General features: G+C 39.2%; 1 protein-coding gene across 2 annotated transcripts; it reads left to right on the forward strand.

The window, feature by feature from the left end:
* The first annotated feature begins 4,095 nt into the window (after positions 1 to 4,095).
* Positions 4,096 to 8,756, forward strand: fscn2a (fascin actin-bundling protein 2a, retinal). 2 transcript variants are annotated; one of them, XM_068718816.1, is made up of 5 exons: positions 4,096 to 4,918; positions 7,765 to 7,921; positions 8,007 to 8,175; positions 8,216 to 8,402; positions 8,551 to 8,756. In XM_068718816.1, the coding sequence occupies exons 1-5, from the start codon at positions 4,096 to 4,098 to the stop codon at positions 8,754 to 8,756; spliced, it is 1,542 nt and encodes a 513-aa protein (XP_068574917.1). The 2 variants fall into 2 exon arrangements, with proteins under 2 accessions (XP_068574917.1, XP_068574918.1); XM_068718817.1 differs by having other exon boundaries at positions 8,007 to 8,128; positions 8,235 to 8,402.
* Positions 8,757 to 17,604: the final 8,848 nt, after the last annotated feature.

Here is a 17,604-nt window from a genome sequence, read left to right on the forward strand (position 1 = left end):
TTCTTGGATCTTTTATGTTTGCAAAAAGAAACAATGATATACAGGTGATTTCAGATCTTAAAACAAGTTCATCACTTCACACCTACAACATACAAATTATTTTGTATTTTTCTTACAATTTACACTTTCTTTTTGTATCATATTTTGGTCCCAGACAGCTGACACTAATGGCAATCTAAACTCTAATATGTTTGACAGCGCTACAACTCATTATTGCTTCTTTCCCAGTTCCCTATTTTCCATGGTTTTTGCTACCATTTAACACTCCTTTATCTCAAATTTAAATGCGAACAGTAATTTGTAGAATGTTACAATAATACCAGTCATCTATTTCCCCCTGTTTTAGTCTACCTTTTATTAACCAAGTAATACAATCGCTCAGGTGACTTCAGACTGCTACATAAGTACAAGGATTGTTTGACTGAGAATCTGTCCCATCCAAGAGAAAAGCAAGACATCTTGTGTACACTATAAGAATAACTAAGGCTTTTGCTTTGTTTTCAAACCGGCAAACAAATCTTTGCTATTAGGAGGCTTGAGAAAATGACATTCTTCTCATGAAATGATTCTCATTTTACAGCATAACCTCCTGAATACAGAAATCCATATTTGTGAGAGAAAACAAACTAGTTTCAATTTATAGTCAACACTGCCATCTACTGGACACAAATGCATTGTACCAACCACAAAAGCACTGCTGTGTAGTTAATTGAAGGCTAAACCTTGTCCCAAAATTCTGGAAGCCCATTCCCACCACTGTGAGGAAAAAATAAAGATCCAGTTATCTCGAAATGGGCTTCCATACATATAATTGGGTATATTTGTCATTTAAAAACAAATATAATTCACATAGGGACTTAAAGTGTCATAATGTGTCTATTCAAATTCATTACAGTATTGATTGTGATCTCACTAGTGAATTGTATTTTTCAATCTACTCTGGTATTACAATAGCACAAAATCTGTAAACCTTTCCAAGATTGTGATGCCATTTAAGTCCTAAAATTTTCATGGTTGGCAAATAAAGGGGTATTCTGCAAACTAGCATTGCACTCCCACAAATTAGTCAAAGTCAATGCAGCAGATCAGGAGATATCCTGACTTGAATTTCCTACTATGGGTCAAGCTTCAAAAACAATGGATCCTAAACCGCCGTTACGTATCTCAATTGTGTCCTTTAGACTTTGCTTGCCTGAAAAACATTCACATCTTTCAAATTCCAATCGATTTCTGTTAAAACAAGCCCAAACCAAGATTACTAAAGTGATGCAACTTGATAAAGCTCCATACTCCTGCAGAGTTAGAGAATACATCATCTGTGTACACAGATTGTATAATATTCCTATACCAAGTAAATTTACTTTGACATGTAAAATTGGTGCAGTGGCCCTTTAAGAAATTCTGCCATTGCTTTTCCTGTGAAACAACTAGCTCAGTTAGTATTTGTAAATAATCCAATAAGAATGGACCGCCAAACCATGCGCTACAAAGTTACACAACACTATCTGACACAATTATCAATACCTCTATGCTCAATATCTGGGTAATAGATAGATAGATGGATAAATGGATGAATTTAGGATCCTCCAACTAGAATATACCCTAAAATGTATTTCTGAAACTATGATACAAATTAACACCAGCAATATGACAATTAAATTTCATTGCATTAATTTAGGCCTCTATTAATGGTAACTCAGCATCTACCTGTAATAGTACTTGTACAAGGCAATACTGCCACCCAGTGATTACAGGGTGACACCACATGATATCAAATGTACACTGTATTTGTAAAGGGTGGGTTGGGATTCATGTGAAGATTGTTTAATCACAATTCAAGGCAAGTAAGAGCAGACTTGGTCAACTTCCATTGGTTTAAATTTCAACAGTGGTCACACAGCTAGCTGGAAGGAAATATGAGCAACTGCAATCCATAGTAGACTTACAACTGTACACTTGCCTGTATATGAATATACCTGTATACAGCTTTAATTTGTACTACATTTCATGTAGTCTCTCTTGGAAGGCATTTACAGTGTTGCACTTCGTTGTTCACGTGAAAAGTGATAAAATAAGAGATAGAGAGAAGTTCCAACTCATTCTCACAACTGCAGAGATGGCCAATCACAGCGTTAAGTGGGTGTGAATGTCAGATTGTAGCTTTTTGGAAAGTTACAAAAGTAGTCGGACACAGCCTCCCAAAGAACACCATCAGAGATTTGTGGGGGGGGGGTTTCGGAGATATTCGACCGTCTGACAAACAGTTCTGATGAAGCATACTGGCATCTTAAAAAAAAAACTAGCTGAACTGGCTTTTAGCACGCACAAGCGGAAGTTCTATTTAAAAGCTCCTTCTGAATATCTGAGCTCCTCAACCTGTATGACCTTAATATAAAGGAATACCTTTAGCTACTACACCAACGTACATATGTTTGTGCTCCACAAAACTTAGCTTTGGGCTTTTACCATTACATTACATTATTTATTACATTACAGTCATTTTAGCATACGCTTTTATCCTAAGCGACTTACAATTCAATATCTATCTACACACCGTAGACGCAGCTACGGGAGCAATTTTGGGGTTAAGTGTCTTGCTCAAGGACACATTAACGTGAGACTAGCAGAACAGGAGCCGGGAATCGAACAACCGACCCTCTGATTGTAAGCGGCCCTGCTCTCCACTGGAGTGGAGAGCCAACCTCTGTCCTTAAATTAACATTTGAGCATCAACCTCTTATGGTGGTCTGGGATCACAATGTTAATCACCCTAAGCTGTCAAGTCAATAGATGAGAGCACTGGCCTTTAAAGAATATCAAGTAGAAATAATACCCCAAGGTGCTATAGTTTTTAAAACACACACTTGTGGTTTTGGTATTTCCAATTTGTTCTCCTTGGCATTACCCTCAATATCTCCTGGAACCTTAGAGAAAGAGGTAATGCTCTTACAAATGTTGACCATTGTGTGCACTATGACAAAGGTCATGGAGTTGTGCCAACCATTATCAATCGACTGACAGAATTACAGCGTTGATGGTCTGTAAAAGTTTGCTGGTGAAAATGGAGCAAAGGCAAATGAGCAATGCTTGTACATTCAAATCGCTCTCAGCCAAGCTCACAAACTCCACACATTTACATATCTCTAAAGTATTGAAGCAAGCATAATGTTGCTATGTAGCTCCTCTGTACCTGCATCTGTCAAACTGGGGTAAGAACTTTCAGAAAGAAACCTTTGTACTGCTTTGGGAGTTAAGACTCTGCCTCTTAATCATTCAGCCATGTACATTAACCCTGGTCCAATGCAATGTGACAGAGGCTCTTTGTGAATATGATTTTAATCTATAAATCAAGTCTTTAACGAGAAGAAGGTTTATTCATGCATAGGAAGTCAATACAAATTTGCATGTATTTACACAAACTAACCCATGAAAAACTTAAAAGGACTCGAAAGAAGTAGACACAGTGGGGAGCAACCAAAAGCAACTCTCTGGACATTTTCCAATTGGGTTGTGGCTCGCTGGCAGATCAAAGCTTGGATAATCCTAGACCTGGATGGCCTGGCTACTCGCAAATGAACCTAAATATGAAAGAAACAATCAATAGGGAGTCAGGTTTCAAAAATGAGCGTGCCAGTGTGAGTTACAGTGAAGGAAGACAAGAGTGGAGGAGAAAAGAAAGACATGAGAGTAAGGGAAAGTCATGGAAGAGACAGAGAAGGAGACCGAGCGTGTACTGGAGAAGGTGAAGGAGGAGGGGAGGTTCGTGGTTGGTGCACTAGTATGTGACGTCAGCGGCTTGTTGGATTGAGGTGCTTTGTCCTGCTGATTTTAATCCCAACTCGTTAAGGAACAGAGAGCGAGTGCCTGTGCAAGCCCTCTGGGGAAAGAGGGAAAGTGACGGGAGAAGGAACAAACTCTAAACATTCCACCAAGGGACATAAGTGGAGCGAATTTACGGCTTGAGAGACGGAAGAGGGGAGAAATCAAGCATTTTATTTTTGCTTTTCAGGTTCATGCCTGCTTTGCCTCATTACCCTTTCCCTTTTTTGTCCTAAACCTCTTTACTTGCAATCTTAACGTGTGGCCTGTTCAAGCATGCCCACCAACGGAATAAATAGGGCCCTAAAACTGCAGTTTGGTCTCATCAACTATGAGAGCCGCTACCTGACGGCTGAGTCTTTCGGCTTCAAGGTGAACGCCTCAGGCGTCAGCATGAAGAAGAAGCAGATCTGGACCTTAGAGCAGGACGAGCAAGATGGCCAAGTAGTGTTCCTCCGCAGCCACCTGGGACGCTATCTAGCCTCTGACAAAGATGGAAAGATGACATGTGGGGCAGAGAAGCCTGACCCCGACTGCCGTTTCCTTATTGTGCCTCAATCTGATGGTCGCTGGGCACTGCAATCAGAGCCTTACCTGCGTTACTTTGGAGGCTCGGCTGACTACCTGTCCTGCTTTGCCCAAGCCATTGGGGAACAAGAGCTCTGGGCCGTCCATTTGGCTTTACACCCGCAGGCCAGCCTGCTCAGTGTGGCACGTAAGCGCTATGCCCATCTGTCCGCTTCAGATGGAGAGATCTCAGTGGATAGCAACATTCCCTGGGGAGTGGACTCTCTGGTCACCTTGGTATACCTCGATGGCAAGTACAGCCTGAAGACCTGTGACAGCCGTTTCCTCAGCAATGATGGCAAACTGGTGAAGGAGAACACCAACACTACTAGCTTCACGCTGGAGCTTAAATCTGGCAAGCTGGCCTTTAAGGACTGTGATGGAAAATATCTGACCCCAGTGGGTCCCACAGGGACGCTGCGTTCTGGCCGATGCTCCAAGCCTGGAAAAGATGAGCTGTTTGATCTTGAGGAGAGTCATCCACAAGTAGTTTTTCAAGCAGCCAATAAAAGATTTGTCTCGGTCAAGCAAGGTAATTAGTCTGCATTGCAGTCTTGAGAAAAAAAACCATCTAAAATGGAATAGTTGCAGACAGAAAATGGATTGGATTGCTACACTTACAGTATTATGTTCTCAATCAATCCATCAATGAGGAACTTTAAAGGGGAAATGATTTTCATTGTTGAAAATCATCGAGACTAAGGGATGAGATTTGACTGTTTGCATATACATTCAAAAGGAAGCAAAGTAAAAGTGTCTATATGGTAACATATGGGAATAATATGGCGAACATGTGAGCTAAACATAGCTACAACTCCTATTAGAGGCTCCATGCTGAGTTCAGACATGGGAAAAGAAAAAAATGATTGAATTCTTGACAGACATTAATTTCCACCACATGGTTTTTTGCAATCACTTTGCAGCTAAAGTGTAACAATGTTAGCACCTGAGACTAGGTGAGACCATTTTCAGATTCTTTAAAGAGCAGTGCACTATATATATTTTTTAAATTACCTTTTTCAAATGACTCTTTATTAACCACTTAATAGGATAAATGTTTTTATCTTCACGGTCTGTGGTTAAATGCAATAGTCATCTTTCATGTACCGTTGATTTCAGATCAGTTTCTCAGATCTGAAATCAACTCTCAGATTTTGCTCTATATTGTTTTTCCTTTCAGTATTCAGTTTCCCTGCATTGTAATCTCTACAAGAGTATCTCAAAGCTACTAAAAAACAGAACAAGGAGAACACAGATGTTACATTTTGCAGGTTTAGGTATTGATTTTAGCTAAGAGTTTAGCCCTCGCTATAACAGCTAAACACATAGCACAGTAGAGTGCACGGTGGGCCTGTGACAAATAAGAATACAGTACATTCTAGAGTGGAGCAGTACCACAGTTGAGTGTTGCAGGCATAACGTGTATTCAAATATTAAACTGTATAGTAATTAGGGATTTTTGATATGGATTTGTTTTGATTGAATGTTTACAACTGCATTACAGTAACCAAAAATCAAATCAGCAACATTAAACAGCTAATGGTGGAAAGCTCTACCTTTCTTGATTACTTGCTGGTTCAGAATTGTTAACAGCCATACTGTGGTGGTAATTGTGGTAATGGGCTTTGTCGTTTCCACTGTGTGTCTATTGAAGATTAAGCAGCGTGCAAATAACTTAAGGGCAGACCTGTGCCCAACAGTTGTCAATTACCATCAATGGACTTTAAGCCTTGGCTACTCACTCTTTACCGTCAACCGTCGAGGGAAGTTCTCCAAATTGTGTGGCTCTATGGTCAGCCAGTGTGGGTGTGAGGTGGCAGCCTTACCGAGCAGAGGAATTACAAAGTCTCCTGCCAACCTGCATGGTGTGATTTTCTCTGTCCTGTGTATTCAAGCAAACAATGTGGGAGGAAAGAGGAAATTACGTTCTGTTGCAACTTTTTAAAGCTTTAAAATTCAATTAAAACAACTAACAGCCTTATTTAATCTAGCTGCACAATGCACATGCAATACTATAGCATATTTTAGGAACGAGGTTCTCAAACTAACTTTAACTTAACTTTGCATGAATAGAATTCTGCATTAAAATAAGGTCACCATCAAGGCAGTATTTCAACAACCTAGCACTCTATTCTCATAATATAGGGCAAATAATTACACTTTTAACTGTAGTGTCTGGCCTTGTGGCAGTTCCATGTTTTTCAAGGAACAAGGCACTGAAAGCTGCTTAGTGGGCCCTGCAGTGCAGATTTGCATTTCACCACTCAGGGAATTACAGCAAGCGATTGAACAGGAAGGGTGGAGGGGTGACTGCGGGGGATTAGAGTTGTAACAAGCTTAAGAGAAAGGTTGAAGGACATTTCTGTGGCATCTAATTTGAACTACAGCAGACACAGTTCAGTTATAGGCTACATGTCTGAGTATTCTCCACCGCCTGACACACCCCACCAGTCAGAGTTAATACATGTGGATTAAGTGTATAACACTAGATTGGCTAGTTGTGATTGAAGTTAGGCACTTGACTGAATAGCGCACTAACTGACTAAGTGAAAAAATGGGCACACTTTTATGCAAATGTTGTGTTAGGTTAAGCTTTACATAGACACTTGATTTTGTATGCAATGAGTTGATCACATCAAATTTGTTGATGAGCAAAAGGTTTACAAAATGAGGCACGGGAACATCGAAAGCTCACAGATGGCCAGAAAGTGGCCATCTGAAAAAAGAAAGAAACTGTTTAAACTGATCCTCTGCACAAACTCTATGAAACTTGAAAGGTGAACATATTCCGATATGGACATTATTTCAGAGTGGGGAAAAAAAAGGGGGGCAAAACATATCAATGTCTCAAGACTGAAGTCTGAAGACAATTTTTCATTAAATGATTAATGTCGAAAGATTAAAAGTTACCACGCATTGCAATCTCCAAATTTGTTTGTAACTCTACTACTTTTCACAGACTGCCGTCTTGTCACACTAAAGCATGATGTAATAAGTCTGATTAAATGCCATAAATACATGAAGGTGACTGAGAATTTGATCAATGTGTCATCCAATATGTTGGCATTTGCTATTGCACTTGGACACCCCCTTAATTATGAGAGGCTAATCTGTGCAACAGCAGCCTTGAAGCAACAACTTGCAAAAACATCATGCAGTTGTGTACGGCACCTTCAGGGAGGTGAAATATGTCACTGGACACCAGAATTGCAAAAGAAATACAACATTAAATATTGTATTAATATTCTATCATGCACACACGTCTCTTTAGCAATGCCTGAGAGAGGAAATTACATTTGAAAGGATGTAACATTGTAATCCATTGCTTATATTGAACAAAGACGTCATTATTGCTGTCTTTTCTTCCCTTATCACCAGGAGTGAGTATTTCAGCCAATCAGGACGTGGAGACAGACATGGAGACCTTCCAGATGGAGATTGATAAGGAAAGCAAAAGGTCTATGTTCAGGACCAATGGTGGATCCTACTGGACACTAGTGACTCACGGAGAGATCCAATCCACCGCCACAGAAGTGTAAGTAGTCCATAGCTTTCAAAGAGGAGCTTTCCTCTATGTTGTAACTTACCTCTCACTAACCTCTCCGTGCTTTTATTCCCAGCGAGGTCAACACAATGTTTGACATTGAGTGGCGAGGGCGGAGAGTGGCACTCAAAGCAAGTAATGGAAAGTACGTTTGTACGAAGAAGAACGGGCAGCTGTCAGCAGTCAGCGATACAGTGGGTAAGAGCTGTCAGGCAAGCCACCTGAGATTCAAAGTTGTGCCACAGGTAACGCTTCGTTGACCCATGCAAAAGAAAAAAAGAACAGTATTTGTTCCTCATTGCAGGTGACGACGAATTATTCCTGATGAAACTCATCAACCGCCCTATGCTGATCCTTCGTGGAGAGACTGGCTTTGTGTGTCACCACAAGAACTCCAACACTCTGAACGCAAATCGATCCGTCTATGACATTTTCTCATTGATCTTCAATGATGGCGCCTACAATATTAAAAGTCAGTGTTTTATGTGTGCACATCACAACATACATTTCTGCATAACACAATCAATATATATCCGTATCCTGTTTTCATAGATATTAAGCATCTACTAAATCAATTCCAACAAAGTGCTAACATATAATCCACTGATATCCTTCTACAGGTGTGAATGGAAAGTTCTGGTACGTCTCAAGCAGTGGCCTGGTGTGCTCAGATGGAGAAAAGCCAGAGGACTTTTTCCTTGAGTTCCTGGAGCATGGACGCGTCGCCATCAAAGGCTCTGATGGCAAGTACCTTCGTGGAGACCAGGGAGGTACACTTATGTGTGACGGTACAACTGTTGATGTATCTTCTCTGTGGGAGTATTGATGAGGGTCCTCAAAAAAGAAGAAAGCAAGTGAGATGCAGGACCCGCTTCTATCAGCTCAAATGAAGAGGACTGAACGGGTAACATTTTCCTGACTGTTTTTATACTAGCTGCCAGGTGCCCAATACCATGTTGTTTTTTTTGTTGTTTTTTAATTGGGAATAAGTGAACATATTAGGAACATATGTGTGGTGTTTACTGTCAATGTTTTGTCTCTCAAATGACAATGCCAACATCAAACAACAGATACTGTGTGAAAACGTGTAATTTCACAAATACAGAATAAGACAGTGGCTGTCCCAATTTCATCAGACAAATGTTCGATATAGGTACAGTAACAACCAAATATCTTTGAAGGCGGCCATACTGATCAGTCCATGCACAAAGAGAAATTTAACAACTGTGATGGGATTACACCAGTTGTAATGTTAAATTGGGCGAGAGGCATAAATTGGGGAGGCACATCCATATTCGACTCTGCCTCCATTTTGATCTCAACTACACACATGTAAGGTTTCGTTACTGCATCTTGTACGGTTGCTGTGCTAAACATGTAGACAGAAATATAAACACCTGCAAAAGTACTCAAAACCTTCACTCTGGTAGTTCCCGCTACAGCAGGTGTCTCAATGACCACAATTTGCCTTCATGACTCACACAGACTGGTGAAAGGTGAAAATAATATCAATGTCGCTGTTGTAGCTTGTAAAGAGTGATGATGCCTAAGTCGGTACATTAGACAAATGTAGTTATTCTGCTCCTGTTGAATTCCTCTGGAGATATATATATTCAATTTAGCCAAACACTGAAAAAAATGTTAACGATTTTGCTGTCTATCAAAACTGATATACTGTATCTGGTAGAGAAGAACATATCAGTCCTGAACAATATTTACACATCAACTGAAAATCAATTAAAAAGAAACAGATAAGGATCGATCAGTGTGGCTGCATTCTTATGTTTACTTATAGAAAACAAACAGGTACACTCATTTCTAGACACAAAATAAACTTCATTTGGTTAAGGTGAATAGACCTTAATCGCCTATGTTTATCAGGATACTTCTATAACCTCTATCCTACTACTGATCCTACTGGGTTTGTTTACAGATTTCCAATGATTTCAATACTTTGACATGTTCTGTTAGTGGGATCATTGACGTCACTCGAAGCAAATGTAATGCACCACTGTCTTTCAGGACAGCGGATGGCTGGTGCCAATGATGTTTTCATTTATCTTAATAGACCATTTACAGCTTCCATAAAAGCACCATATGAAGTAAATTAAGTGGACTGAAGCAAATAGACTGTACTGTCTCAGGCACCTCTGCAATGCAGAGCAATATCCAAAGAGGATATTAGAGAGTACTTAACTCAGCATCACTGCAAAAACTGAAACATGTTTTTGTGTAACACATATAGAATTACAGAGACAGGACATGTTCAGAGACAACAGATATCAGTAGAAATGTTATTTATATCCACAGCAGGGCACATTTAGAGCAATTTGAAGGACTATACATCCTTTTATTGTACCAGGTATGAACTCCGAAAGTGCTTCTCTGGTGTTCTGCCTAGGGGCCTTAAACAATAATGCACTCTATATCCCTTTATACCTGTTCTGATGTTCAGAGTTTGGTGGTAAGATTAGAAAATATAATGGATTTAGATAACAGACAGATTTGAAAAAAATATTTCTTACTGGAATCCATTAGGCCATTACAACAGTGACTTCTATATAATACATAATGAAGAAGCAAATGATTTTGAATATAAATCTTTACAATTATGCTTGTTTGTTTTTCATCCATTTGCCCAAAGTCAGATGAGAAATTGTAGTGAATTTCTATAGTGAAGTGAGTGCTCTGTACACTTTGTGGTGTTCATCAAACCCATATCCAATGTGGCAGCAAAATGCTACTTCAGACAGATTTGGAAAACATGTTTACAAAGCTGGGATATCCATCTTCCCTCTGCACCCAGTCTTTGTGCATGGCTAGGCCAAGAACATCCCACTGAAACTGATATGAATCTTCTCATCTAACTCTGGACAAGACAGCAAACAACTGTATTTCACAAAATGTTGGAGTGTTCCTGTCAGTAATCTACCAAACACTGCTTTTGTAAAATGTGATCAGTAACCTCTAGTTGACCCTTAGCCAGCACAGCCCTTTTAAGGAGGATGTTTTGGTATTTTGATCTCACAGGACTCACTGAATAAATTACATTCTCCCATCAATGGCACAAGCTGCCCAGACTTTATTGGCACAGATGTTGGTGTGCAGCAAATAGGACAACCTGAACCTTCGTACAATTTATCCTGTAGATTTTTGTCAGATATTAACCAGGATGAAATAAAATCTGCAATAGTTCAAGTATAATGTCTAAACCAGTGGTTTTGTGATGTGTGCAATTTGCAATTAATAGAGAGACATTTTAGAAAGCAGGGTGTAAAAGGTTTGGTCACTTAAGCATCCTGTATCAGCCCCCAGCCATATTTTAGAATGTATTGAATATAGATGTTTTGTTTTTTGTTTTCGGATGTGAATTGAAAATGTTGATAACAATAAAAACTTGACAATATCTTTGTTGACTTTGGGACTAGAATTGCATGCCAAGCTAAAGAAATACAAGTGAACTTTGTGATTCAGCAGTTCAGATGGTAGAGGGGGTTGAGCAATGGTTGGAACCCCGTCTCCAGCTGTCTAAAGCGTCCTCAGAATCATCAGTTTGAACAAAAGTGTCTGACAATTTATTGTAATGTATTGCCCAGAACATCTGATTTCTGTGACTAAGAATGTACAGCATGATGAATTTGGTCTATTATATGCCATCAATTACCTTTTTTATAGCAGACATTTTGACTTTTCATCGCAGGGACGGCAAACGGTAAATGGACTGCACTTATCACTTACACAGCACCTTTTTTTTTTACCTGAACAGCCAAAGCGCTTTACATTATGCAAAATCATTCACCCATTCGTTTCACACAGACACACGCCAGCTGTGACAGAGCTGCCATGCAAGGCTGGCCTGCCCATTGAAAGCAACATCGGGTTCAGTGTCTTGCTCAAGGACACTTTGTCATGAGGACAAAAAAAAAATGCTGTTGAGTAAATTACTCATGACGTACATGAAGCATGCAATTTGTCACTCAAGCTGAAAAAAATTATCAAAATCCAAAGTATTATCATTATCATCACTTTTGTTTTTCTTGCGGTGTTTAAAAAAAGGCCTTTTACAGTTCATAATTTGACAGTAAATGTCATCAAAATATTACGGCCACCGGCCTCATCCGGCACGGTGGTGAGTCTGCATACAGACGGGAGGTTGAACAGCTGGCCCTCTGGTGTGGTCAGAACAATGCTCTTAAAACTGTGAAGATGACAGTTGACTTCAGTAGGAGCTCCCCGTCACCATTTTTAACAACACTGTCTGTTGTGGAAACCTTCAGGTTTCTAGGATCCATCATCTGCCAGTACATTTAGCAGAATTACAAAAAGGACATCTTTAGGAAAAAGGCCCAGCAGAGACTGAACTTTTTGCCGCAGCTCAGGAAGTTCAACCTGCCTCCAAACAGGACAGGAACACACTACAACAGGCAGACAGGACTGCAGAAAAAAATAATCATTGGTGCCAGCCTGTCCTCCATCCAGGACTTACACGCACCACGAGTCAGGAAACGGGCAGGAAGCATCACTTCCTCGTACCCTGGACACAACCTGTTTAAGCTTCACCCCTCTGGGAGGCGCTACAGAGCACTGTACACCAAAACAACCAGACACAAGAACATTGTCTACCCACAGGCCGTCACTCTGATGAACACTTAACATCAGTCATACACTGTCAATAACCCTCAACACCAAAACATCCACTATTGCCATTACAGATTATAATTGTGCAGTTTTTAATGCAACTTTCTGTCACTATCAGAAATCATACACGCTGTATAAACAGTATAGTGACAATTTAACATGTATATACTGTACATAGTCATCCAGTCTATGTCAATCCAGTATTTATTTCTTGGCACTATTTGTATAATTTGCAACTTCCAGAACACTCAACTTGAATGTGGACGTTTATTTTATTTCATAGTTAGTTATTGAGTCAAATTCCCTGTAAATGTGTGTACATATACTTGGGCAATAAAGCCAATTCTGATTCAAGACTTTCCCAACAGGGCAAATGTTGGCTCCGTAGGAAAGGCAAGGTAATTAATAACTGATGACTAAATCCTGACTGTTATTCAATCTAGGTGTGCCGGCTCCAGCCTCCTCATATAGTGCATGCTGGCTCTTTGGGGGACATTTAAATGGAACTGAGATACCATTCATTGCTTTTATTACGACAATATGATGAGACGTAATACCCAGTAACTGGTTAAAAGACAATTTCTGTATATGGCCATTTACGTCGTCAAGAAAATCATTTTAAAATGATGGTAACAATTGAACCAAAATGCTAAAATATACTCTTGGCAGCTATTTCCCAACCACAACACAATCCAAGCTTGTCAGCATTTGTCCAAAAATTCAAGTCAGAAAGGACTCTTAGATCAGTGTGGTATTGCTAATAGGATTTTCCCATTCACTACACTGGATGGCAGTGTGTACCTCTCTTAGCTTATGCTCTGCTACAGTAATAGTCAGTGACAAGTGCTGTGAAAGTAACATTTCCTGCTGCAATCATAACAAGCACAACACCTGTTAGCAATCCCCCACACTGAAACCGGCCTGACATCTGTTGGCACACTTTCGGCAACTCTGCGTTTTTAACTGGAACTGGCATCAGCTTTCGCTAGCAGTACACAACACTTATTTGACTTAAAGAGAACAAGACATGATTTTGCATAATGCACAGGAAGTCTTCCAGGTTCCTAATCATCACCTTCTCCTCCATACCATACTTTGTTTATCCATAACAAATATAGTATTTCTTTCTGAGAATTTCAGTTGACTCTCTTGAAATCACACACAAACACAACTTTTCTCTCGCCCAACACATTTCACATGACACTTTGCTTCCTCTCGTTTCATTCTATAATTGCACTGGCCAATGTTTTCTTTGGGCATCACAGCCCATAATTGCTCTGCTCACTAGCCCCGATTGTTACACACAACTCACTGAACTGGAGATGTTTTAACGGATCAACTTGGGCTTAATGTGGCATAGACTTTGCTTTGGCAGAGCATTATAAATGTGCAACATCTGCAATAAGAATAAGAGTGCCAAAGATTTTAGCAAAAAGAAATAAACAAATAAATAATTAACACTAAATACGTTTTCATTGCCAGTATCAAAAAATAAATCCTTCTAACCAGAGTTCCCCTTTCTGTTTGTGTGTGAAGCAGAAAACTGTAGATCTCTGGTGAGAATGGATGGCCAGGGGTCAATATGTATAACTGGCAGATTCTCTCCTCTGTGTGTTGTACTGCAACACTTGCTTATGTTTTGCCTGTAGCTAGTTTTGTTGGTACGTAGGTTCGGGTCAAACAGACAGAAATCCAATTATGATTTCTTTGGGATATAAAGACAAGAGCTTGTTTTAAACAGATGTGCATGAACCCTAATCTTTTATGCAAATCACTTTTCAGATGATGTCCAACAACCTCCTCAGGTCAGCCAGGACAATCCCAGTAAAGAGTAGTAACCAAAATTAAGTCACAAGGGGCAGCTCAAAAAGAAAAAAAAGATATAAATTTATGCAGAACCATCTTATTTTATTCCATGTATTGTTCTTCTTGTTTGAACCTTCGACCTACATTAACCACTGCCAACAGTTCGGTCGGAGGTGCGTTATGCTAACACTTACGCCTGGGACGCTAGCCTCAAGCAGAGCAGAAGTCTGGTCTAAACTCACTTCTTTCTAACTCCACATCCCCAAACTCTGTTTGTGTGTGTATATACGGTATATATATATATATATATATATATATATATATATATATATATATATATATATATATATATATATATATATATATACACACATTATTAATCAAATTTACTGTTGTGCATAATAAGTACTTTCACTTTAAATAATACAAATATATTTAGGTGTCAATAACTTAAGTTAGAGTATTTTACTGAAATAAAAGATCTTAAAACATTTTCCAACACATTGCCATACCGATTTTTAAATCGGGAAAAAAATGTAACAGACAAATGTAACATTAAAATATTTATGTGTAAATAGTATCTGGACAAGTTATTATGCATCCTGAACAACCAACTGCAAAAAACCTCAACATAATGCCATCAGCCAAAGTCAGACTGCCAAATTATCAAACAACAAACCACATCTTCACCCTTCAGATGTCCCTGGTCTCCATCTGTTAGAAAAACTCAAATAATGACTTCCGTTTGCAGAGGACCTAATACTGCAGCCAAACAACAGCTGCCTTTCTACAGATATTCTGCCAAAACCGGGCCTTGGCCGTGAATCTGGAAAGGAACAAGAACATGATTTTCAAGGAAAAAGCCCAAATGTCAGTGTAATCCCAACAGGGTTTTACAACATAGCTATACAAAATTTTAAAAAATGTCTAAGGGGGGCGGGAGGTCATTTCTTTTTTGAAAGCTTTCAAAAGACAAAAGAAGGAGGACTTTCTATGCCACAAAACAATCTGGCCACCTACCTACAGGACCAACCTGAACCTGGCTACAAATATTAAAATCTATTATCATTTTGCTATAATAGTAGGGATGTGTGGGAACACCCTAAGAAAACAAAGAGTCCACAGAAACACAACACACAATCGAAGCCAAGCTGAAATAGAGAAAAGTGCCACTTAATTAGGATACAAAAAAAGAGCAACAAAAACAGCTTAAAGCCAATGAACCCAGCTCCAACATTACAGAGGAATGCTGCTTATGAGGCTCATCTACAGTGCACAGACCTCACACAAACTAGACCAGCCAACATAAAGCCAAAGAGATCAAACACTGGAGATTTAATATAAACCTTAAAGTAAACGTAAATGTTATTTAGTACAAACCAGCTAATACATAGGAAGAGTGTGGTCACTGTGAGCAACAGAAAAAGACATGAATGATCACGATCTGGTCATTGAAACTGGTGGACACACACACAGGCCTGCCAACCCAGAGTCAGTTTTGCCAAAAGACAGAACTGGCACAAGGAGAGGTTAACTTTGAACTTTTCCTACCTTCTGATGCTTTGTTGGTTCATCACACTGCTCTTGCGTCTTCATACCGCCTCCCACAGTTTAAATACCATGTGGCTGAGTCTCTTCCTCCTGCATTCTTATAATGAATCTGCAAAAACAGAGCAGATTTAGTGATCTGTTTATTGCATTAGGTTAGCTGTGCAAACTGTTGCAAACAGAAAAGCAGAACAATACCAACACGACAAACCTTAAACAACACGTCCAGCGGCTCAACCGTACTGTAAGTGCGTATGTAATAGGTGTATAACATCTACGTGCAGATGGACAACATAGATTGTGGAAAAATTGTGCAAATACTTAAATGTCAGAAAGTCAGCTGTTATGACAGAGCAGAGGTGAACCGTGAACTGAGTTATATGTTATTTCACACTCTGCAAAAGCCAAAGCAATCCCTCGGAAGAGATTATTAGCAATAAATTGTGCTTCAAATTTAAAAGACGTGGCAATTCATCTTGCCAACAATATAAACCAGCTGTTATACTGCTTACATCAAGCATGAATCATTGTGGCTGTAATATTATACAATATTATTTTCAAATTTAAATACGAAGAAGAAGAAAATACAATGCAAACATTGATAGGTCACCGATGTTGTGGGTGTGCAATTCATAAGATCACATAATTAACTGGGCCTCAACAACTCAACACGTTATAGCATTTCATTGCTGCTTTCCAACCTAAAATGGCATTTGAGTTATTCTGATGATGAAAGAATATGCACATTTACACAGGCTTATAAGTGCAGTGACAATAGAAGTCTACTGTACACATTTTTAATGGTTGTGTTTGTTGGGAAATTAAATGGCTACATTTGCAAAACTGATTGGATTCTTCGTGACATATCTTTGCAAGACAATCTATGCAGAATAGTCTTGCTCGGATAATTTCTGAAATATTCCATATATATACATATATACACATGCATATCATTCCAAAGAATCCATCCTATAACAGAATTGACAATACTCTGATAAAATAATTCTCCCAAAGAAAGAATGTGCATGAAAACATAAGATGACACAATTAAATTAATTCTACTTCAATGCACGTTTTAATTATTGCAGTGTACCCTTCTGATTTACCTACATGTCACAGCAGATTCATTTGTGGAAACTGAAATGCAATTCAATTGCAAATAGGCTGCCAGGTTTTGATGCATCACAAGATTACAGTGATCCAGAGGAGCCCATCCATTTCCCATCCCACACTTGACAAATCCATCTTCCTGTCTCCTTATTGTCTGATGCAAATGTATAAAATAAAACTTTTTATGAAAACGGACACAACTGGGTACGGAACTCACTATGCCAGAACAAACTTGAACTTTGTCTACCCATTTCTGACAACAAACAGCAACCTGTTTGAAAGAAAGCTTGCTTATGACCTGCTTTGTTTTGACTGAGAACAGGCTGAGAATGAGGCTTATGCAGAGTACTCAAAATTAAAAATGGACTATGCAGCACATTGTTTCAAATAATAGTGTGTAGATGTACTTTTTTTTTTTTTTTAAACTAATGGGTATGTGTGCTAGAATCAGTGGCTTTATACTGGTACCACATCCTCTACCAATTACATCACACTGCTGTACTCAAACATAGCAAGCACTGTATGTCACCGTTTGTCATATGTTATCCTGCTGTGTCCAGTTGCATTGTGTG

Source organism: Cebidichthys violaceus, unplaced genomic scaffold, assembly GCF_023349555.1.
Source record: "Cebidichthys violaceus isolate CVI_PGR_0920_01 unplaced genomic scaffold, fCebVio1.0.p SCAF_23, whole genome shotgun sequence".
Taxonomy (NCBI): domain Eukaryota; kingdom Metazoa; phylum Chordata; class Actinopteri; order Perciformes; family Stichaeidae; genus Cebidichthys; species Cebidichthys violaceus.

Excerpts from the sequence above, each read along its gene's own strand:
- fscn2a (XM_068718816.1), top strand. The coding sequence starts at position 4,096 with ATGCCCACCAACGGAATAAATAGGGCCCTAAAACTGCAGTTTGGTCTC. Across the intron at positions 4,919-7,764 it reads ATTTGTCTCGGTCAAGCAAG|GAGTGAGTATTTCAGCCAAT; the intron begins GTAATTAGTCTG and ends CCTTATCACCAG. Across the intron at positions 8,403-8,550 it reads TGGCGCCTACAATATTAAAA|GTGTGAATGGAAAGTTCTGG; the intron begins GTCAGTGTTTTA and ends ATCCTTCTACAG.